At 44.3% G+C, this 24,885-nt stretch overlaps 2 protein-coding genes across 6 annotated transcripts in view; one reads left to right on the plus strand and one right to left on the minus strand.

Annotated features, from left to right (window-relative positions):
- Window positions 1–24,885, plus strand: part of LOC121291937 (zinc finger protein 91-like) — a 299,051-nt gene that overhangs the window by 198,503 nt on the left and 75,663 nt on the right. The gene's annotated exons all lie outside the window — the stretch shown is intronic.
- On the minus strand, window positions 7,386–23,317 carry LOC121291928 (zinc finger protein 271-like). Of its 5 annotated transcripts, none has more exons than XM_041213605.1 (2): window positions 23,229–23,317; window positions 7,386–13,364 (listed from the first exon to the last, which is right to left on the minus strand). In XM_041213605.1, the coding sequence occupies exon 2, from the start codon at window positions 12,882–12,884 to the stop codon at window positions 11,697–11,699; it is 1,188 nt and encodes a 395-aa protein (XP_041069539.1). In that variant the 5' UTR covers window positions 12,885–13,364; window positions 23,229–23,317; the 3' UTR covers window positions 7,386–11,696. The 5 variants fall into 5 exon arrangements, with proteins under 5 accessions (XP_041069539.1, XP_041069542.1, XP_041069544.1 ...); XM_041213608.1 differs by lacking the exon at window positions 23,229–23,317 and adding an exon at window positions 22,328–22,349; XM_041213610.1 differs by lacking the exon at window positions 23,229–23,317 and adding an exon at window positions 17,716–17,743.

The raw sequence follows: 24,885 nt of genomic DNA on the forward strand, positions 1-24,885 counted from the left end.
TAAGAAACAACAGTTTGAATGTGATTCATTAACTAATTAGGCAGAAAAAGTATATGGCCCGTAACAGTTGGGAGTGGTTTACTGATTCCAGAGGACAGACAAACGGGTGGCACAGTGTGTCTCGATCCCACTTTCCTCCTCCTCCCCCTCGTCCATCTGAAGAAGGCGGCTGCTAACGAGCACTGCCACCTCACCAGGAATTCACCAGTAAACATGCCATAATAGTCTACCACCCCTGTGCCTGAGCACATGTTCATAAACCCTTTTTCTGGGGGCTGGTAGCTCACTCACTGTCAATCATCTATCCTAACTATTCTGACCAATGGATACAGGGCAAGTACCCAAACTGACAGTAGTTACCACCTTCCCTGTTGTAACCCTGCTTGAAGTCAGCTTTTTAGTTTATATCTTGCTGAGGGCCATATCCTGGTCCTTTCTAAACAATTGCATAGATAAAGGGTTACACAGGACACAATCTTACCAGCTTAGGAATGTCAACATGGCAGCCTGAACTGAGTGACCTTGATGTTTCTACAGGCTGTTTAAAAATTGCTACCTTTTGAGCAACCTTTTATAGGGGTTTTTTATTATGCATGAAATACCTTTTTATTAAATAACCCAATTTCTTCCATCCAAGACAAAGCAGCCGGCTTGATTGGCACCCCATCCACCACCTTAAACATTCACTCCTTTCACCATTGAAGCACAGTGGCAGCAGTGTGTACTACTCACATGATACACTGCAGCAACTCACCAATGCTGCTTTGACAGTACCTTCCAAACCAGCAACCTCTACCACCTAGGACGAACACTATCACCTGCAAGTTCCTCTCTAAGACTCACACCACCCTGACTTGGAACTAAATCGCCATTCCTTCACTGTCACTGGGTCACAATCCTGGACAATCCTTAACAACAATGTGGTGCATCTAGAACACATGGACTGCAGCGGTTTAAGAAGGCAGTTCACCATCAGCTTCTCAAAGGAAATTAGGGATGGGCAATAAATGTTGGTCCAGCCAGTGATGCCCAAATCCCATGAAAATATGAACAAAAAGCTGATGATCAGCCCCTTCAACAAGGGAGCAGAAAGAGTTGGAGGAAATCATATTTCCTTTTCCTGTTTTACAGAAGGATTGCACCGTACTACACCAGAGAATACAGAGAGGATAGAGACCACAGATAGATCCTAACCATCACCTAAGGAACTCAACTGCACAACTGTGGGAAGACATTCAGTCCCTTCGCAGCATTGCTCAACACAGAGAAGGTTGGGCAGTGAAACCATCATCTGGAAATCGATGGGGTCAGGGGAACTTTGACATATCATCAGATCTGAAACTAGTCAGTGGTGTGGAGCCTTCCATCAGAACGAACCTTTCCGAAGTTTGGCTGTGGGTGATCAGTCAGGGTGAGGCTGGGAAGTGTGAGTGGGCTCCAAGTGTATTGAGAGCTTCAATCGTTCATTGAGCATCATGAACCACTGACTCATTCCTGCAGTTGAGAGACTGTTCAACTATGAGGTGTTTGAGGAGGGCTCCACAGGCTCATAAGATCTCCTAGCACATAAGGTGCATCTATTGTTTCACCAGTAACACAAGAGCAGCCACATGGATGAGAAACCATTCAAGTGTGAGGAGTGTGATCAAGCTTTCGTACATACATCAAGACTAGAGAATCACCGACGCAGTCACACCGGGGAGAAGCCATTCGAATGTGAGGTGTGTAACAAGGCCTTTGCACAGTCATCAGGCCTGGTAAAACACCACGCACTCACACAGGGGAGAAGCCATTCACCTGTGAGGTGTGTGACAAATCAATTTCGTGGTTATCGACTCTCCGCACACACCAACGCATTCACACTGGGGATAAACTGTTCACCGTGTGAGATGTGTGACAAATCATTCTCATGGTTATCGAACCTCCGCATACACAAAAGCATTCACACAGGCGAGAAACTATTCACATGTGAGGAGTGTGAGAAATCATTCTCACTATCATCAGATCTCCGCAAACATGGATGCATTCACACAGGCGAAAAACCATTTGTATGTGAGGTGTGCAACAAATCATTCCCGTTATCATCGGATCTCCGCAAACACGAACGCATTCACACAGGAGAAAAACCATTCACATGCAAGGTGTGCAACAAATCATTCTTGACATCCTCGTGCCTCCTGGTCCATCAGAGGAGCCACACAGGGGAGAAACCATTCAGATGCGAGGTGTGTGACAAATCATTCTCGCAGTCAACGCACCTCCGCACACACCAACGTATTCACACAGGTGAGAAACCATTCACATGAGGTGTGCGACAAATCATTCTCAACGTCCTCGTGCCTCCTGGTCCATCAGAGGATCCACACAAGGGAGAAACCATCAGGTGCGAGGTGTGTGACAAATCATTCTCGGAGTCTGGGCACCTCCGCACACATGAACGCACCCACACAGGGGAGAAACCGTTCATATGCAAGGTGTGCAACAGATCGTTCCAGAGGTCCTTGAGCCTCTTGTTCCATCAGAGGATCCATACAGGGGAGAAACCATTCAGGTGTGTGATGTGTGACAAATCATTCACGTTGTCATCAAGACTCCTGCTCCACCAGAGGATCCACACAGGGGAGTAACCCTTCAAATGTGAGGATCATGATAAAGCTTTTGTATCATCTTCAACCCTCCTGAGATACCAGTGGATCCACACAGGGGAGACACTCTTCAGCTGCAATGGTTGTGACAAGGCTTTCACCCACTTCTCCAACCTCCTGAAGCACCAGTGAATCCACACTGTGAGAAACTATTCAGCTGTGAGGTGTGCAGCAAGGCTTGCACACAGTCAGCGTATCTCCTCTTCGCACACAGGGGAGGAACCCTGTTGGTGTGAGTTCTGTAATAAATCCATCAGCCAATTGTTGGACCTCCTGGAACATCAGCCACCCCACACGGGGGCCACCTGACCAAGTTCTTGCCCAGTTTCTTGCCATAGTGGAAGTCTCTCTGCAAACTCACCGCAAAGGGTGTTCAGTGGTATTGGGGCACAGAACAAGAAGCAGCTTTCACTCACACCAAACAACTAGTGACTGAGGTACGATAATGTCAATGATGAAGTCACTCTGCAGTGTGATGCCAGTGAAACAGGACTTGGAGCAAAACCTCATGCAGCAAGGATAACCAGTTGTGTTTGCATCCAAAGCATTCACACAAACTGGACAACTTTATGCACAATTTGAAAGACATTGCCTTGCTATTGTCTTTCCTTTTGATCATTTCAACCAATACCTGTTTCAGAGAGAGGAATTGATGATAGAGTCTGACAACAAGCCACTTCAAAGCATCTTTCTCAAATCACTTCTCTCTGCTCCAAAGCAATTGCAAAGGAAGTTACTTTGTTTGCAAAAAATATCACTTGGAAGTGAAGTACAAGCAAGGGAAACAGATGAACATCACCAACATGCTGTCGAGAGCTGCACTCTCTTTGAATGAAGTTGATGATGCTAGTACAGAGTGTGAAATCTTCCAGATTCAACAAGAAGCAACAGCACGACATGCTCTGGAAGTCATCAACCCAGCAGAGACATTGAATCTGACAGACAAGTGACTTGCTCAGATCAAGAAAACTACACAACAAGATACAACTCTTCAAATATTACAGGAAGTTGTGATGAAAGGATGGCCTGAAACCATCAAGAACATATCAGTTGCTGTAAGAGAGTATTGGACTGACAGAGATGAAGTGATCTCCCAAGATGGCATCTTGTACAAAGGGACTCGGGTCATTATCCCTAAAGAGATGAGAAAAGAGATGCTGAAGCGCATCCACACAAACCATCAAGTCTAGTCTGAGGGAGGGAAGAGAAGTGCTTTACTGGCCAAACATGAGCAATGAAATTAAGGACCACATCAGCCAGTGCCATGTTTGTAATGAACATCAAGCTAAGCAAGATAAAGAGCTGCTCATGACTCATGGCATCCCAGACATACCATGGATGAAACTTTTCACTCAGTGGAACTGATTATCTCCTCACAGTCGACTATAATTCAGACTACTGGGAGTTAAACCAGCTGACATCAACAACTACCAGTGAGATTGTAGAAAGCCTGAAAGCACACTTCAGTCGTCATGGCATTCCTGACATTGTGATGAGTGACAATGGCCCTCAATTCACGAGTGAAGAATTCAGACACTTGATGAATGATTGGGAAATTCAACGCCACACGTCATCTCCACACTATCCCCAGTCAAATGGAAAGGCTGAAGCAGCAGTGAAAATTGCCAAAGGGATCATCAAAAAATCGACTAGACCCAGCATAGATGTGTTCAAGGCAATCTTAGAATGGAGAAACACACCTACTGAAGGCATGGAAAGTTATCCAGTCCATTGGCTAATGTCACGCTGCATCCAGACTACTCTTCCAACAGCTAAAAAAACTAGAGGCCAGAAGTAGTAACAGGGGGTGAGTGACAAGATCAAAGTGAAACAACAGACAAATTTCACTTTGATAAAGCTGCCACATCGTTGTCAGAGCTGAGAGTTGGAGAGCCGCAGAGTAAAAACATTCAACACACTCAACAAAAGTCAGCTCACTTGGCAACTTAGGTCCTGTGTAGAGACATTGTTACCTCGATCGTACACAGTGAAAGTGAACAACCAGATCTATCGTCACAACCGCAGACATCTACATGCAACCGGAGAAGCTGCTCCTTCATAGCAGACAGCTGATGAGGCAGATCTGATTTCACCAACTAAGCTAAGGAACTGAATGACCATCAGTCTCAGAGGTCAACTGTTCCCCTATAAATGCAGCGGATCAGCAGCAACAATTACCACAGCAACAACACTCACCACGGCAACAAGATTCCCCAGAGAGACAACGTCACCTCATGAACCAGCAGACACAGGATGACCAGCCAACAACAACTCTCACATGGACCATAAGAAGAGCTGAACACTTTAAAGATTGCATGTGGGGACAGATGACATTGGAACAGACTAGAAAGAAAAAACAGTTTTTTAATTCATGTGTGATAATGTTCTTTATGGACTATATCTGTGGATTAGGTTGTAAATGATAGAGCATGCAATATTTTTCTTTTTATTAACGGGTACATTTGGATAAATCCCTTTTTACATTGTGACTTCCCACATTAATGTGACCTCTGATGTCATAATATGTAATAAACATTTAAGGGCAGTAACCATTTTACACACCACATGGAACATTGTTTAAAATTCAAATGGCTCCAAATATTTCTGGAGTAACATGAATTTCCTGAAGCGTGGGAAACTGACCAGTGAAATGGAGGCGACTTTGAGCAGCAGATCAGATGGGGATTTAAACTTGTCATTGTCCCATCTGAATAAAACATCACTTATTGCAGCTGCTGTCTGTTTCCCTGGCAAATGTTTGACAGGGATTTCTAGGGTGGGAATAGCGTTACTCATCCTTGGAGGCTTTCAAACTGACAACATCAGTGTGGGATGTGTAGCTTCGGATGTGTTTGACAGAGATCAGAAGAGGAAGACCCACAATATCCAAGGCAGTGATGACAGGCAGTGATGGGATCAGCACATGCAAAGGAAAGAGGGCCACAGGAGAGTGGGACACGGGAAATAGGGACATGGGAGAGAGAGGGGCACAAGAGGGAGGGGAACCGGAGAGAGGGATGCCAGAGGGAGGGGAGTAACTTATTCTGAGGGCTCTCCTCCATTTCTCTCTTTCTCTACTCCTCCATCTCTCTGTCTCTCTCTCTTATCTCCCTCCTCCAGCAATCGGCAGAAAGTCACCACCCCTTATTCCCATCTGGGGCTGTGGTCATTTCTGTGGTTGGTACCAGCTTCCTGGGTGATGTTTAATAAAGCAATGTTAAAGATTGTGAAAGTTCAATTTATGCTTTACGTAACTTACATTTAAAATTCCTCATATGGTTAATTTCAGCCGGATTACACTGATAAAACCAACACAAATTAGCAAAAACTCTCGTCCACTATCTGTGCACTTGTGACTGTTGCATATAATTGTATGTGACCAATTAGAGCAATTTTATTTAAGGGTGATACGTTGTGATCTGATTGGCTTCATGATCAGTGCAGTATGTAAACATCTAAAGGATAATTTCTTCACTCATTTTACAACATGTTTGTGTTTCAATAAATGGTGGGTGGGATTTGCACAGGGAGCCCAGAGCCTGAGGAATTATTCGTGGAACCTTGACAACAACTTTAATCCATGTTCATGAAACAGTAATAATTGGAAGTTGGACTTGAACCCACAGCCTTGCTCTCTGAGTCAGAGGGTTGTAGATTCAAGTCCCACTCCAGGACTTAAGCACAAAAAATCATGTCTGACATTCCACTGCAGGACTGAGGGGTGGAAGAGATTACAGAAATAGGGAGGGGAGAGGACATGGAAGGATTTGAAAACAAGCTTAAAAACCTCACTAAAACTAACACTGAGCTTTCCTGGGAAGAGTGGGCTATTACTCGAGTTTTATTCCTGACATACTGTTAGAACTGTGCCTAAACAATAGAACTTTCATGAGTGAATGAAAGCAGAATGGTTAATCAGCAGTACTGATTGAAGACAATCCCATAAGATGTCCATTCCAGCTGACACCAGGGACTTCCTCACCTTTCACAGCTTCAGGAACCAGACACAAAGACAACACTGACACCTGCAGCTCTAACTAGTTACCACTTTAAATCATATCAAACTTTCAGGCTGCCAGTTTACAGGGGGAAAAGCCTTGGGACTTAACCCCTTAGAAACTGAATCTAATACAACAGAAATATTATAAGCGATTGTCAACCGAGGCTTAGTTAGCACTCTTATCTTTGAGTCAGAAGGTTGTGGATTCAAATCTCACTCCAGAGACTTGAGCACTGAGGCTGACACTCCAGTGCAGGACTGAAGGAGAGCTGCACTGTCAGAGGTAGCATCCTTAGATAAGTTAAACCAAGTCTGCCCTCTCAGGCAAATGTAAAATATCCCATGACACTACGTTGTAGAAGTGCAGGGGAGTTATCCCTGATGTCCTGGTCAATATGGATCCCACAATCAATGTCACATAAACAGATTTTCTGCTCATTGTCACACTGCTGTTTGTGCGAGCTTGCTGCACACAAATCGGCTGCTACATTTCTCTTCTTACAACAGTGACTGTACTTCAAAAAGCACTCATTGACTGTAAAGTGTTTTTGGACATCTTGATATCAAACTGGGGTTTATTTTAGGAACATTCTGCTGCCTGTGACTGGAAATTATAAACCCATTGAAGGAGAAAGTAGGCCAGCCCACAGTGGCACTGACTAATATATTGTGTACAGGACTCTTACTGTAAGATCCTGAGTGTTTCAGTGATTAGGAACACACTATGCTGACAAATCAGGTAGTTTGGGTTAAGTTTAATGTATGATTTTATCATGCGTTATAAATCTATACAGAAGACTGATCAAACAGCAGACAAACAACAACACAATATTCAGCTCACATCAAAATTTGAAACAACCGAATTAACAAAGCATTTGAAAATGACTGAAGAACTTTTCCAGAACATGAAATGAATCTTGGAAGAGTGTAAGGTGAATATATCACATCGTTATTACATCGAGGTTTGATGGTCTGTGGGAAACTCAAGTCTGTAGAGACTCACCCCCATTCTCTCACCATATTCAGGATAGTAGTCCTACCAGACCCGGAGAGTACAAACATTACCATGGTATTAGTCAAACACCCGTCACCTGAAGAGGATCTGTTTATAATTCACATCACCAACTAAAGCAGGGTCTGATTCTACTTCATACCCACTCCTGAGAGCTGGTTCACTTTACCAGCACATGCAGCTTAGCCTTAAAATTCGAGCTAGGGTTTTTGGAGAAGATGTCAGGAAGTGACAGAAAGGCATGTAGTGCAGGAGTCCCTGAGTGTATCTCACTCTCCGACCAGTTTTCAGTTCTGAATACCGATGAAAGTGATGGTTGATCTGAGGAGTGCAGCCAGAGCCAAGTCCATGGCACCACAGCTGGATCAGCTGTACAGGGGGCAAAAGATGACTGGAAGAGCAATAGTGATGGGAGATTCAATAGGTAGGATGACGTCTACTCAGGGTTGTGAGTTTCTGCTGTGAGTTTTCATGTGACTGATCAGACTGATTCTTGACCCATAGATGTTTGGATATGTGGGACATCATGTCCTGTGGAATTCAGGGGGCAGAATTTGCTCCTTTTCTTTCCTTCTCTGCCACCATGCTGCCTCATCATTAAGGCATTGGGACTCAAAGCGAGATGCAGCTTGATGGACAAGTTGTCACCATTCTGAATGATTGATCGCAAACTCCTCCCAGTAATTAAGGTCGATGACACTGCTTCAAGGAGAGTGTCTTTGAAGAGTTTTCTTTCTCCTGCCTGGAACGTTGGCCACTTGAGAGAACAGGGCCTGTGGGGAAGATGGTTTTCAGCTATCTGGACATAGTGGCCAGTCAATTGAAGGTGATTTTGCAGGACATTTTCCTGAATGCCAATGGACCTGGCTTTAAGAAGGACACTGGTATTCATTTGATTCTCCTCCTATTGAATCAGGAGGATGCAGCAGAGGTATTGCTGATGGAATTTCTCTCGTTCTTATGTGCTGTTCATACACAGGCTGGGTCTCGCTGCAGTATAGGAGCGTGGTGACAACAGCTGCTCTGTGCACTTGAGGTTCTGTTCACTTGACAAAGAGCCATCATTGCAATTTTTCTATTCCTTCATGGGATGTGAGTATCAGTGACAAGGCCAGCATTTGTTGTTCATCACTAACTGCCCTTGAGAAGATGAGCCACCTTCCTGAACCTCTGCAATCCAAACTGCTGGAGTCAGACACTCGCTGCCTTAGTTTGTCGAAGGCTGAACTGTCTCAGCTGTTCCGGTGTTGGATCTCCTCGTCACTGGTGACCTTTTGAGAGAGGTGGCTGTCGAGGTTTGGGAAATGCTCAACATATTCCAGAGTCTCTACTCCAACATTTATGGGAGGTGGAATATTTGGCTGACCAGGTGTGGGTTGATACATGAGTTTTGCTTTGGCGTTCAAGGATAAGCCAAGTTTCCTGTATTCAGAATTGGAGAGAATGAGAGTGGTCTGTAAATCTCGTACAGAGTGGGCAATGACATTGCAGTCATCCGCAAACTGTAGATCTATGTAACTATGGTGGTCAGTTCAGTTTTGGCGCGGAGGTGTCCAAGGTAAATGAGTTTCCCATCTAGATGGTATTTAATACTGACACCAGAGGGCAGTTGATCTTCAGTGAGGTGAATAGCCACTGTCAGGTTGATTGTAAATAGAATGGGGATTATCACACAGCCTTGCTTGACACCAGTCTGGACTTTGAAGGCTTCTGTTTCAGATCTCCCACTCAAGACAGTTGCAGTCATATCATCATGAAGCAATTGCAGGATTGTGATGAAGTTTCTTGGACATCCAAATCATTGGAGCACAATCCACAGAGCCTCACGATTTACTGAGTTAAATGCTTCGGTCACATCAACGAATGTCATGAAGAGTTCCTGGTGTTGTTCTCGACTTTTTTGTGGATTTGTCTGGCAACAAAGACCATGTCAGAGGTTCCTCTGAAAGGTCTAAAGCCAAGTCAAAGCTCTAAGTGATGTCTGTATCACTCGATCCATGTGGGGGACTGATGCCTGCTGGACAGATCCTCGACTTGTTTGATTGGTGATGACTATCTACCCAGCGCCAAGACATCACAAGGCCCAAAAGTCCAAGAGGAAGAAGATCAATGTCTTAGCCCTAAAACAGCCCGACCAAAGAGAGGAATTCCAGGTGCAGCTCACGACCAATCTGGAAAATCTTCACACATCTAACTCAATTCCTGAACAGTGGGATCAAAATGAAGTCAACTGTACTAAACTCCTGTGCCCAGACCATTGGATTTGAGCATCGTCGTCACCAGAACTGGCTCGACAAACATGACGCTCAAATATGTCACCTCCTGGAATAAAAACAATCAGCCTTCATTACCTGGTGGAGCAACTCAGGAAGGCAGCATTTCAACAGATCAAGTCTGATGCCCAAAGACAAATCTGGAAGATAACGCACCTGTTGGAAGAGAAAGCTCAAGAGATCCAACAATACGCAGATCATCATGACATGTGAATCTTTTTTGAAATCAACAGGGTCATCTATAGACCGAGGTCAAATGGACAAAATACTCGTTGTTCACAAGATGGTGTTTCTCTTCTTAAGGATGACAATGCCATCTGTTAATGCTGGAAAAAACATTTTGAACAACTCCTCAACCATGAATCCACAGTGACAGCTGATACCCTCCAGTCTATCCCCCTGTGTCTCTGGTAGAATCCATGGGTGAGTCACCATCGATGGGAGAGCTGCAACAAGCAATCAAACAGATGAAAAACAACAAAGCCTGTGGCCCACATGGTATTCCAGCTGAGGTCTTCAAAGCTGGTGGGCTTCTGCTCACATCAAGACTCCATGAATTCACCCTACAGATTTGGGAGGATAAACAACTCCCCCCAAATTCAGGAATGTGACAATCTTCAAGAAGGGAGATAAATCACACAATGGAAACTATTGAGATATTTCCCTCCTGTCCAGAGCAGGGAGAATCCTGACACATTCTCCTGGATCAGCTACTTCCTGTGGCTGAGGAAATCCTTCCAGAGATGCAGTAACATCCCCTCCTCATATCTCCTTCTTTGTCTTGGCATTAATTTTTATCTGATTATGTCTGTATGAAACACCTTGGGATGTTTTACTATATTAAAGGCACTGTATAAATGCAAATTGTTGTTGAAGGGTTGATGCCCTCTTTCCCATCTCACATTCCCTCCAGTCCTCAAGGTACTGACCTGGAGTACAGACTGTGGACTTTGATTGGCCTCTAGTGCTCTGTTCGAGTGGCCATTCAGCATGTGTAGATCCAGAGAGTGAATGTTGTGAGACAATGGAGACTGTCACAGCTGAGACAAATCCTGCCCTCCCCGACTTCCCAGTTGGGGTCACTGATGAGGAACGGGATTCCCAGCTGATTCTCCCCCTCCATAGACCAGAGATCCTAAGAAAGGACTTGTATCTGATCTCCACACAGGAGAACAGCAGACTGGCACTCAGCCCTTTCAGGAAAGGAGGAGAGGGAATTGGAAAAATTGAAGTCCCTCCCTTACTACCCCAGGAATGGCTCCTCCCCTGGGTGCTTGGCCTTTTTGTTGAATGGTCTGATGGGTGGAGAGGTTTGAGAGAGATACTGCTGAGGCAGACAGTGATTTGGAACAACAGCTCCCCTGTGCAAGCAATGGAGGGCAAACAACACAGACAACTCTCAGTGTAATGGAAGCAGGTGACCCGGCTCTAAAGCCATGTGGAGACGTTGGTGTATAGCGAGAGAGGAGTAGATGAAACAATCCTGTCACATGTCACACTAGAAGGGTTTGTCTCCCATGTGGGTTCGCTGATGTTCCAAAAGGACCAACAACTGAGTGAAGGCTTTATTACAGAATTCACACTGATAGGGTTTTTCCTTTGTGCGAGAGTGTGTTGATGGACCAGGAGATACACTGTGTGAAAGCCTTGTCACACACCTAACACCTGAATGGTTTCTCACTAGTGTGAATGCTCTGGTGCCCAGCGTGGGTTGGAGGGTCAAAGATGTTACAAAAGCTTCAATCACAAACCTCACAACTGAAGTGTTACTCCCTTGTGTGGCTCCTCTGATGGAGCAGGAGATTCGATGACTTCGAGAATGATGTGTCACACAGCTCACACATGAATGGTTTCTTTCTTGTGTGAACGCGTTGGTGTCTGTGGAGGGACGATGACCATGTGAATGGTTTACCACACACCTTGCACGAGAAGGGTTTCTCACCTGTATGGATCCTTTGGTGTATCAAGAGATCAGAGGAGTGGGTAAAAGCCTTCTCACAAAGCTCACACCTGAATGGTCTGTCCCCTGTGTGAGTGAGTTGGTGTCTGCGGAGCGCTGTTGACGCTGAGAATGATTTGTCACATACCTGGCATCTGAATGGTTTCTCTCCTGTGTGAATCCTTTCGTGGAGTAGAAGTCTCGATGACCTTGAGAAGGATTTGTCACATGCCATACACATAAATGGTTTCTCCCCGGTGTGAACATGTTGGTGTGCACGGAGGTTCGATAACTGCGAGAATGAATTGTCACACACTTCGCAATTGAATGGTTTCTTTGGTGTGTGAATGTATTGGTGTGCGCAGAGGGTCGATGAGTCCGAGAATGATTTGTTGCACAACTCACACGTGAATGGTTTCTTCTCTGTGTGAATGTGTTGATGTGTGCGGAGCTTTGATGGCTGAGAAAATGATTTGTTGCACACCTTGCACGTGAATGGTTTCTCCCTTGAGTGAATGTATTGGTGCCTGCGGAGGGATGATGACCACGTGAATGATTTGTCACACACCTCGCATGAGAAATGTTTCTCCCCTGTGTGAATTCTCTGGTGTATCAGGAGATCATAGGATTGGGTGAAAGCCTGCTCACAAACCTCACACCTGAAGGGTTTCTCCCCAGTGTGAACGTGCTGGTGTCTGCGGAGGGCCGATGACACTGAGAATGATTTGTCACACACCTCGCACGTGAACGGTTTCTCCCCTGTGTGAATGCGTTTGTGTATGCGGAGGTGTGATGAGTCAGAGAATGATTTGTCACACATACTGCATGTGAATGGTTTCTCCCCTGTGTGAATACGTCGGTGTACCCAGAAGTGCGAGGACCGAGAGAATGATTTCTCACACACCTCACACTTCAACAGCTTCTCCCCTGTGTGAACACATTGGTGTTTCATGAGCATCGTTGACTGTGCGAAGGCCTGATCACAGACGTCACATTTGAATGGTTTCTTTTCCATGTAGCCGCCCTTGTGTTACAGGTGGGACAATGGTTGCAACTTGTGTGATAGGAGATCTTATGAGCTTGTGGAGCCCTCTTCACACACCTCACACTTGAACAGCTTCTCACCTATAGGAATGAGTTAGTGGTTCATGAGGCTCGAAGAATGATTGAAGCCCTCACCACACTTGGAGCCCACTCACACTTCTTCACAGCCTCACCCTGACCAATTGCCCACAGCCAAACCTTCAGAAAGGTTGTTCTGAAGGAAGATTCCACAACACTGACCAGTTTCAATCTGATGATATGTCAAAGCTCCCCTGATCTCACTGATTTCCAGATGATGGTTTCACTGCCCAACCTTCTCTGTGATGAGCAATGCTGTGAAGGGACTGGATGTCTTCCCACAGTTGTGCAGTTGTTCCTTGGGTGATGGTCAGGATATATCTGCGTTGTCTATCTTCCCTGTATTCTCTGGTGTAAGAATGGTGCAATCCTTCTGTAAAACAGGAAAAGGAAACATGATTTCCTGAAGAAAAGACTGTTGATGAACACTGGCAGACATTTAAGAAAATAGTTCATGACTCTCAACAAAGATATATCCCAATGAGTAAGAAGGATTCCAACAGAAGGCAGTAGTGAGAAGTGACTGAGAAGCATTCTGGGGGAAGGCAGCACAGTCACTGCAACTCAGAAGGGGATCGAGGAGGAACCACAGTCAAAGAACGGAATAGCCCCAAACATTACATGCTGTATTATTTCCATCCCTCCCTCCCTCCTCAAACCAAAAACAAAGAGAGAGAGAGGGAAGTACCTTCAGGAGTGCACCAAACCGGCGAGGGACACTCTTCTGCAAGTGGATTTTTAAAAAAGCAGCTCATTGGTGAGTAAATCCTGGTGAGTTTTTTTTTCAATCTATTAAAGTAATTTGTTGCTTAATACTGAGGTAGGAGTTAAAAATAAAGTAGAGTAGTACTATGCAAGTATAATTAGTCAAGGAACAAGGTTCCTAGCTAACATAAATAAGGCCCCAAGCTAGTGTATTTTTTAAGGGAGTAACTAGCTTAATCCAGAAGGACGTCATGGTAGGACAACTCAGACCTCCTGCAGGATGTGGGAAATGAGGGACGCTTCCAGCATCCCTGATGAACAAGTATGCGGAAGGTGTGTCCGAATGCAGCTTCTAGCTAACCGGATTTCGGAGCTGGACCTGCGGGTGGACTCATTGTGGAGCATCCGCGATGCTGAGCAAGTCGTGGATAGTACGTTTAGCGAGGCGGTCACACCGCAGATGAAGATTACACAGGCAGAAAGGGAATGGGTGACCATCAGGAACAGTAAAAGACTCAGGAAGAGAGTGCAGGAGTCCCTGTGGTCATCCCCCTCTCTAACAGATATAATACTTTGGATACTGTTGGGGGGATGGCCTCTCAGGGGAAAGCAGCAACAGCCAAGTTCATGGCACCGTGGGTGGCTCTGCTGCTCAGAGGGGCGGGAGGAAAACAAGTGGCAGGGCTATAGTGATAGGGGATTCAATAGTTAGGGGCACAGACAGACACTTCTGTGGCCGCAAATGTGACTCAAGGATGGTATGTTGCCTCCATGGTGCCAGGGTCCAGGATGTCATGGAGCGGCTGCAGGACATTCTGGGGAGGGAAGGTAAACAGCCAGTGGTCGTGGTACACATTGGTACCAACAACATAGGTAAACTAAGGGATGAGGACCTGCAAGCTCAGTACAGGAAGTTAGGAGATAAATTAAAATGCAGGACCTCAAATGTAGTGATTTCAGGATTACTCCCAGTTCCACATGTTAGCGTGAGTAGGAATAATGGGATAGACCAAACACGTGGCTGGAGAGATGGTGTAGCTGGGAAGGATTCAGATTCTTGAGGCACTGGGACCGGTTCTGGGGAAGGTGGGACCTATACAAACCGGACGGGCTGCACGCAGGCAGAGCTGGGACCAGTGTCCTTGCGGGGGCTTTTGCTAGTTCTGTTGGGGAGTATTTAAACTAATGTGGCAAGGGGATGGGATCCCAGGAGTAGGATCGGACAGGTCAGATTCAGATCAGAAAAGTTGAGATACAATATTAGCTGGGGACGTTGCGATAGACATGGAGTTACAGGAGAAGCAAAGTTTACAAAGTGTCCAGCAAAGGAAATTGACAGGGTTAAACTGTTTATACTTCAATGCAAGGAGTATTACAAACAAGGTAGATGAGTTAAGGGCACAGGTAGACACATGGCAGCAGGATGTCAATGCTATAATGGAGACCTGGCTAAAGGATGGACAAAATTGGCAGCTTAATATCCCTGGTTATAGAGTCTTCAGACACGTTAAGAGTAGGAGATGAAAAAGGAGAGTGGGGTAGCACTAATGGTTAAAGAATCAATTCCAGTTGTGAGAAGGGATGATATACTAAATGGGTCAACAAACGAGGCTTTATGGATTAAGCTTAGAAATAAAAAAAGGGGCAATCACACTACTGGGAGTATATTACAGACCCCCAAATAGTGAAAGGGAGATAGAAGAACAAACATGGAGGCAAATTTATGCTTGTAAGAACAATAGGGAAACAATAGAAGGAGACTTCAACTATCCTAATATCAACTGGGATTCAAACAATATTAGGGGCACTGATGGAGAAAAATTCAAGCAGTGTGTCCAGGAAAATCTTTTCAACCAATTAGTGACAAACCAAATGAGAGGAGATGCAATTCTAGACCCAGTCTTGGGGAATGAAGAAGGGCAAGTGGGTGAAGTGACAGTTGGTGACCATATCAGGGACAGTGATCACAATTCAGTTAGATTTAGCATTACCATGGAAAAGGACAGAGATAACGCAGGAGTAAAAGTCTTGAACTGGGGAAGGCAAATAGAAATGAGAAGAGACTTGGCTGAGGTGGACTGGTCGGCACTGCTGGAGGATAAAACAGTGGAAAACCAGTGGGAAGCACTAAAAAGCGAGATCTTAATTGTACAAAGTAGACATATCCCCTACAAAAATAAGAGTGGGACTGCCAAATCTAGACCCCCCTGGTTGTCTAGAGGAATACAGGGGAAGATCAAACAGAAAAAGAAAGCGTACGATAGGCACAAAGGACTAAGCACTGCAGATAGCTTAGACGAATATCGAATGTGCAGGGACGAAGTAAAAAAGGAAATCAAAGAGAGGGTATGAGAAAAAGATTAGCAAGTAAAGTTAAAGATAACCCAAAGATGTTTTACCAATACATTAATGCTAAAACGTTAGTTAAGGAAAAAGCCAAACTTATCAAAGATGAAGATGGAAACTTGTGTGTAGATACAGAAGCTGCGGGAAGGGTTTTGAATGAATATTTTGTTTCCGTGTATACAAAGGAAAGGGAGGATGTAGATATAGTAGTCCAGGAGGAACATTGTGAGATATTGGACAGGATAGTCATAAAGAGAGAGGAAGTACTCGAAGGGTTGAAATCCTTGAAAGTTGATATGTCACCAGGGCCAGATGGATTGTTTCCGAGGCTGCTGAAGGAAGTCAGGGAGGAGATAGCAGATGCTCTGAGGATGATTTTCCAATCTTTACTAGATACAGGGGAGGTAACGGAGGACTGGAGAAATGCAAACGTAGTTCCATTGTTTAAAAAGGGATCAAAGGAAATGCCAAACAATTATAGGCCAGTTAGTCTTACATCGGTGGTGAGAAAACTATTAGAAACAATCCTGAGAGTTAGAATTAACTGTCATGTGGAAAGGCATGGACTAGTCAGAGATGGTCAGCATAGATTTGTTAAAGGAAGGTCTTGCTTCACAAATTTGATTGAATTCTTTGAGGAAGTGACAAGAAGGGTTGATGAAAGTAGTGCAGTGGATGTTGTGCACATGGATTTTGGCAAGGCATTTGACAAGGTCCCACATGGCAAATTGGTCAGGAAAGTAAAAGCCCATTGGATTCAGGGTAATGTGGCAAACTGGATAAAAGGTTGGCTTTGTAACAGGAAACAAACGGTAATGGTCGATGGATGCTCTTGCGAATGGCAAGTTGTCTCAAGTGATGTTCCACAGGGCTCGGTGTTGGGACCCTCGCTGTTTGTGTTATATATTAATGATTTGGACGTGAACGTTGGGGGCGGTGGGGGATAGCCATAATCTCCAAAACGATATAGATGGGTTGGTGGAGTGGGCAGTAAAGTGGCAGATAGATTTTAACATAGAGAAGTGTGAGGTCATACATTTAGGGAGGTCAAACAGTTACAGGGATTACACAATAAATGGGAATATACTAAGAGGGGTAGATGAAGTGAGAGATCTTGGCGTACAAGTACACAGGTCCCTGAAGGCAGCAGTTCAAGTAGACAAGGTTGTAAAGAAGGCATATGGAATGCTCTCCTTCATTGGCGGAGGTATAGAATATAAAAGGAAATAATGTTGGAATTGTATAAAACACTGAGGCCATAACTGGAGTATTGTGTGCAGTTCTGGTCACCACACTTCAGGAAGGACGTAGTAGCTCTGGAGAGAGCGCAAAGGTTTACAAGAATGTTGCCAGGGTTAGAAAAGTGTAGCTATGAGGAGAGATTGGATAGGTTGGGGTTATTTTCCTTAGAGCAAAGAAAGCTGAGAGGTGACTTGATTGAGGTGTACAAAATTATGAGGGGAATACACAGAGTGGGCAGGATAAAATTGTTTCCCTTGGTGGAGAATTCGAGAACCAGGGGACATAGATTCAAGATAAGTGGCAGAAGGTGTAGTGGGGTCATGAGGAAGAACTTTTTTATGCAGAGGGTAGTGGGTGTCTGGAATTCGCTGCCCAAGTTGATGATAGAGGCAGAAACTCTAAACTCTTTTAAAAAGTACCTGGATCTGCACCTTAAGCGCTGTAAGCTGCAGGGCTATGGGCCGGGTTCAGGAAGGTGGGATTAGAACGGGCACCTGGGTATCCTTGGGCTTGCATGGACAAGATGGGCCGAATGGCCTCCTCTGTGCTGCAGCTTTTCTATGGTTCTATAGTTCTGTGGATTCAAGAAAGGAGATAAACCAACCATAGTTAACCAAGGAAGTTAAGGATAGTATCAAAGTGAAAGAAAAAAACATACAACATAGCAAAGATTAGTGGTAAGCCAGATGATTGGGAAAGTTTTAAAAACCAACCAAAGATGACCAAAAAAACAATAAAGAGGGAGAAAATAAACTTTTGAGGGTAAACCAGTAAATAATATAAAAACAGACAGTAAGAGCTTCTTTAAATATATAAAAAGGAAGACAGTGGCCAAAGTGAACATAGGCCCCTCAGAGAATGAGGCTGGGGAAATAATAATGGGGAACCAGGAAATGGCAGAGGAGTTGAATAAATACTTTGCTTCAGTCTTCACAGTTGAAGATACTAATAGTATTCCAAAAATACTAACTAATCAAGGAGCAAAAGGCGAGGAGGAAATAAATAAAATAACTATCACTAGAGAAAAAGTACTAGGGAAACTAAGTCCCCTGGACCTGATGGGTTGCATCCTAGGATATTAAAGGAAGTAGCTACAGAGATAGTGGATACACTGGTAGTAATCTTCCAAGAATCCTTAGATTCTGGAAAAGTCCCAGAGAACAGCCAATGTTTAAACAGCCCTTATTCAAAAAGGAAGGGAGACAAAAAACAGGTAACTATAGGCCGGTTAGCTTAACATCTGTCATTGGGAAAATGTTGGAGTCTGTTATAAAGGATGTAATAGCAGAGCATTTAGAAATACATAACCTAATCAAGTAGAGTCAGCATGGCTTCATGAAGGGGAAATCATGCCTAACAAATTTATTAGAATTCTTTGGAGAGGTAACAAGCAGTACAGATAAAGGGGAACCAGTAGATGTAATGTATTTGGATTTCCAAGAGGTGTTCAATAAGGTACCGCACATAAGGCTACTTGAAAAGAGTCCATGGTGTTGGGGGTAGTACATTCGCATGGATAGAGGATTGGCTAACTAATAGAAGACAGAGAGTTGGGATAAGGGGACCATTTTCTGGATGGCAACCTGTAACTAGTGGAGTGCCACAGGGATCAGTGCTGGGGCCTCAATTATTTATAATATATATTAATGACTTAGATGAGGGAAGCGAATGTACTATAGACAATTTTGTAGAAGACACAAAAATAGGTGGGAAGGCAAGTGGTGAGGCTGACACGAGTAGCCTACAGAGGGATATAGACAGGTTAAGTGAGTGGGCAAAAACTTGGCAGATGGAATATCGTGTGGGAAAATGCGAGGTTATGCACTTTGGCAGGAACAGTAAAGGAGCTGAATATTATTTAAATGGAGAAAAGCTGCAGCACAGAGGGATTTGGGAGTACTTGTGCATGAATACCAAAAGGCTAACATACAAGTTCAACAGGTAATAGGGAAGGCAAATGGAATGTTGGCCTTTATTTCAAAGGGAGTGAAGTATAAAAATAGGGAAGTCTTGCTAAAACGATACAGGCACTAGCTAGATCACACCTAGAATACAGTGAACAATTTTTGTCCCTTTATCTAAGGAAACATGTACTGGCATTAGAGGCAGTCCTGAGAAGGTTCACTAGGTTGATTCTGGGTATGGAGGGATTTTCATATGAGGAGAGGTTGAGTAGGTTGGGCCTGTAATCATTGTAGTTTAGAAGAATGAGAAGCAACCTTGTTGAAACATATAAGATTCTTAGGGAGCTTGACAGGGTAAATGCTGAGAGGTTGTTTCCCCTTGTGGGAGAGTCTAGGACCAGAGGGCATAATCTCAGAGTAAGGGGGTGCCCATTTAAAACAGGGATGAGGAGGAATTTCTTCTTTCAGAAGGTAGTCAATCTGTGGAATTGTTTTTCACAGAGGGCTGTAGAGGCTGGGTCATTAAGTATATTCAAGGCTGAGATAAACAGATTTATACTCAGTAAAGAAATCAAGGGGTATGGGGACAAGGTAGGAAAGTGGAGTTGAGGATAATCAGATCAGCCATGATCTCATTGAATGGCAGAGCAGACTCGATGGGCCAATGGCCGACTTCTGCTCCTATGTTTTATGGTTTTATGGTTTCCAACTCTCTCTCCTCCTTTGCTGAAGGGAATGACTCCTCAGTTAGAGACTGTTCCACAGTGGTGCCAGTCTGCTATTCCCTGTGTGGGGAATCAGATACAAGTCCTTCTTTGTACTCAGTTGACTGGCACACACCCTCTGTTTCCAGCAGGGACAACTGGATAGTGGCCAGGATAAGACAACATGGCTACTTTCCTTCCTTCGCCCAGCCCCCATCTACCCAGGCACCATGAGGGCAATGGAAAAGGCAGTCAGGCGTAGTGTAAAATGGGCTATCAATTCACTATGAGCTTGAGCCGTGCTGGCGACTTAAGAGTATGTGCTTAATATAAAAAAACACTCAGAAGAAATGTAAACTCAATTGAGATTATGAAAATTCACCCTTTGTTTTCAAAAATTATTGCTTCATTGTAGCTGATTGAAGGGTTCTGGTTTATCCTGGGAAATTAGATACACTGCACTCGCTCAGACTGCACATCCCAAATTCAGCTATCAGCCACAGCCCGGGGCAAAACTATCAAATCCCAGCCCAGGGTTTTGGGAAAGGCTGACGCCTTCAGGTAAAATCTTTAAAGGGGCATTAAAAGACATTTCAATAAATGTGTCTCCAGGTATGGCAGCCAAATTGCTCTGGTTCTGGATTAACAATCCAGAGATTGAGAGTTTAGATCCAACCATGGAATGTTACATACATAGAATTTCAGTGGAGAAACAGGCCATTCGGCCCAATTGGTCCATGCTGGTGTTTATGCTTCACACGAGCTTCCTCTCATCCCTCTTCATCTCACCCTATCAGCATCTCCTTCTGTTCCTTTCTCCCTCATGTGCTTACCTAGTTTCCCCTTAAAGGCATTGATGCTAGTCACCTCAACCACTCCATGTTGTGAAGGTGAATTTCATAGAGTATAGAATTTGTGAAATAAAATATAAAATAAACATGAAAACTTTCAGGTTGTCCTTCAAAACCCAAATATTGTCCTTCAGGGAAGGGAACCTGCTATAATTGCCTGGTGTGGGCTACATATGACTCCAGTCCCACACAACATGGTTGACTCTGAACTGCCCTCTGAGGTGGCTGAGCAAACAATGATAAACAATCACTACGAATCCAATAATGAGGAAAATCAGATCCATCTGGACAATCCTGGCATTCTGTCAAAATAAGATTAAGGTGATCTCAGCCCAGTGAAATCTGTAAAGTCTCTCTTACCAAGGCCTGAGGACAAGTACCCTAGTGAGGAGAGCCGCCCCACAGACTGGTCAAATAGCAGTGATACTCACTGAATCGTATCAATCTGGAAACATCCAGATTCCTCCGTCACCATCCCTGGGTATGTCCCATCCCAGTGGCAGGTGGGGAAGTCTCAATATTGACTCCAGTCTCATGGTTTCAGGTCAAAGAAGTTCAAGGAAAACTACCACTCCCCTCCCAATTGATGAATGGGTGCTTCACCATGTTAATCATCACCAGGGATGTAGACTAAGGACAGATCTCAAAACTGGATATTCATGAGGTGCAGTGAGCCATCAGCAGCAGGATTGCATTCCACCACAATCTCACAGCCCAGCACAGCCCTCATTCCGTGGTTATTATCAAACCAGTAGATCGACATGTCAGGAGCAGCATTGTGTATACCTTCGTGTTCAGGTTTGGACCTAGTGAAGGTTATTATTGAATCTTCATCCACCGCCCTATCAGATGGTGCATTCCAAATCCCAACCACACGTTGTGTAAAAAAAATTTTCCCCAAGGTACCTCTGATTCTTTTGCCAAACATCTTTTATTTGCAATACTAGTTATCAACCTTCTGCCAATGGAAACAGTTTCTTTTTGTTTACTCCCCCTAAACCCTTCATGATTTTAAACATCTCTAACAAATCTCATCTTAGCCTTCTCTGCTCTAAGGGAATCAATCCCAGCTTCTCCGGTCTATCCAAGTAACTGTAATCCCTCAATCCTGGAACATTCTAGGAAATCTCTACTGTCCTGTCTCCAAAATTCAGAGATGGGGGGTTGGGAGGTATTGGAGGGATTTGAATACACAGGAAACATCCAGATCCTAACACACAGACAGAACTGACCATTCACAGTCCACAGGATAATAACCAGCTCCCAACACACACACAGAACTCAACAATAGGAAATCAGTAAGAATCCTCAGACACTCTGCACCTCCCTTCTCATACTCATCAACAAAACTCAGCCAGTAAATCAGAAGGGAAATGCTTCCAATAAACACACTCAATATCCAACACACAGCTCCAGTCAAACAGTTCAGCACAAAGCACCCAGTAAACAGGTCTCTCAGCTGGATCTTCTCACACAGCATAAGGGGCATTTCCACACCTGATTCCCCACAGGATAGTCAGACTGCCTGAACATTAGTGTGGATATTACATAATGTAATTATTATAATTCTGTTCCTTCACTCACCGTCTCCTCACTTGGTTTTTAGTCCCTACAGGAAATGAACCAGCTGTGCAAGAGGAAGAAGAGAGAATAGATAAAGTAGGTGGGCTCTCTGATTGACATCTCTCACAACCAATCCGAATATTTCTGGAGTAACATGAGTTTCCTGAAGCTTGGAAAACTGACCAGTGAAACGGAGGCGACTTTGAGCAGCAGATCAGGTGGGGAATTAAACTTGTCATTATCCCATCTGAATAAAACCTCATTTATTGCAGCAGCTGTCTCAGTTTCCCTGGCAAACATTTGATAGAGGTTTCTACTGTGAGAATAGCATTCTTCATCCTCGGAGACTTTCAAGCTGACAATATCAGTGTGGGATGTGTAGCCTTGGATGTGTTTGACAGCGATCAGAAGAGGAAGACCCACAGCATCCAAGGCAACAATGACGTGCTGTGATTGTGCACAGGAGGGAGAGGGATAGGCAGGAGGGACATAGGAAAGAGGGACACAATAGGAAGGTGTAGAACAGAGGAACACAGGAGAGGCACAGGAAAGAACGGGCACAGGAGGGATGGGGCACAGGAGAGAGGGCATAGGAAAGAGGAACAGAGAAGAGAGTGGACTGTCACTCCACGCCAGACCACTCTGCTGGTGTCTTGCCCCTCTCCTGTTATCACCACTTTGTGCCTGATCCCTCACCCTGCTGTTCATCCTTCACCTCTTGCCTGGCCTCCCATTCCGAGATTTGGGAGGTGGCAACACAATCCAGGACATTGGAGAGGAAAGGGAGGTTGGAGATGGGACAGTAGTTTGCAACGATGGAGGTATCAAATGTTGGTTTTTGAGGAGCGGGCTAATAACAGCAGATTTAAAGGACAGAGGAACAACATCTAAAGAGAGAGAATGGTGAACAATATCGACTAACCCGGGTCACTCGTGTAACCAGATCAGGATCAGCTGCCTTACTCACTCAGACGCCCCTGTATCACTTAATGTCATCGGATGCCGTGTTTGGGAACAGGACGAAGACAAATAGGGGGAGATAGTTCTCCAGACGCAGCACATCTAGTGGTGGGAGGATGCACTGCAGCCTTGCCAGCTTTAGCATGAGATAGTGCTCTAGATATAGCATATCTAGTGGTGGGAGGATGCACTGCAGCCTTGCCAGCTTTAGCATGAGATAGTGCTCTAGATATAGCATATCTAGTGGCGGGAGGATGCACTGCAGACCAGTCGCACTCAGGAAACCCGGGATTTTCAGACAATCGATGGTTGTTCTGGAGTGTGGCTCTATTTGAGTCAGTGGGATTTCGGATGTTTGGTTTTTTTGCTTGATGTGGGGATCCTCTGTCAGTACCAAGTCTGTAGGTTGTTCCTCAGTTCTGGAGTCTACCCACTTTTCTCAATCAGTTTCACTTCTCTAAACTAGCGGCTTTACCACCTTTCACAGCTTCAGGAACCCGGACACAAAGACAACACTGACACCTGCAGCTCTGACTAGTTACCACTTTAAATCAAATCAAACTTTCAGGCTGCCAGTTTACAGGCGGAATAGTATTCTTTATAGGAGCAGGGAAAATGCTGGAGTCTATTGTAAAGGATGTGATGACAGGATATTTGGAAAACATCAATGGAATTAGACAAAGTCTACATGGATATCTGAAAGGGAAACATGCCTGACAAAGATACTGGAGTTTCTTTGAGGACGTAACTAATAGAATAGATAAGGGAGAACCATTGGATGTGGTGTTTTGGATTTTCAGAAAACTTTTGATAAAGTCTCACATAAAAGGTTAGTGTGCAAAATTAAAGCCCATGGGATTGGGGGTAATATATTAGCATGGATTGAGAATTGGTTAGCAGACAGGAAACAGAGTAGAAATAAATGGGTCTTCTTTGGAGTGACAGGCAGTGACTAGTGGGGAACCACAGGGATCAGTGCTTGGGTACCAGTTTTTCACAATATATACCAATGATTTGGATGAGGGAGTCAAGTGTAATATTTCCAAGCTTGCTGACGACAAGTGAGTGGTGAGAAGGGTGTTAAGAGACTTCAGGGTGATTTTGAGAATTTGAGTGGGCAAGTATATGGCAGATGCAGTATAACATGGATAAGTATGAAGCTATGCACTTCGGTCGGAAAAACAGAATGGCAGAGTATTATTTAAATGGTGATAGATTGGCAAATGTCGATGTACAAAGGGACCTGGGTGTTCTTGTACACCAGTCACTGAAAGCAGGTGCAGCAAGCAGTTAAGAAGGCAAATGGTATGTTGGCCTCGCTGTGGTATGCAGGTGGAATTTGCCAGATGAACCAAATCCACAAGGGAAAATTGGCCACACTATTGTAACAGTTTTGCAATTTGTATTTATTATGAGAAGGTTTGTGCACTGAATTCAGAAGTAATGAGTCCACTAACAACTTTTTACACTTAATTTTTTAAATCTCTACATTTATTAACAAAATAAAGGAATAAAACACATACAGAAGATTTCAGTTACACAGTTACTTAGTCTTAACAGTTCCCAAAATTCCTAATTAATCTGACTCCCACTTTAAGGCAACAGTCCAAAATAGATTT

This window comes from Carcharodon carcharias, chromosome 19 (assembly GCF_017639515.1).
Source record: "Carcharodon carcharias isolate sCarCar2 chromosome 19, sCarCar2.pri, whole genome shotgun sequence".
NCBI lineage: Eukaryota > Metazoa > Chordata > Chondrichthyes > Lamniformes > Lamnidae > Carcharodon > Carcharodon carcharias.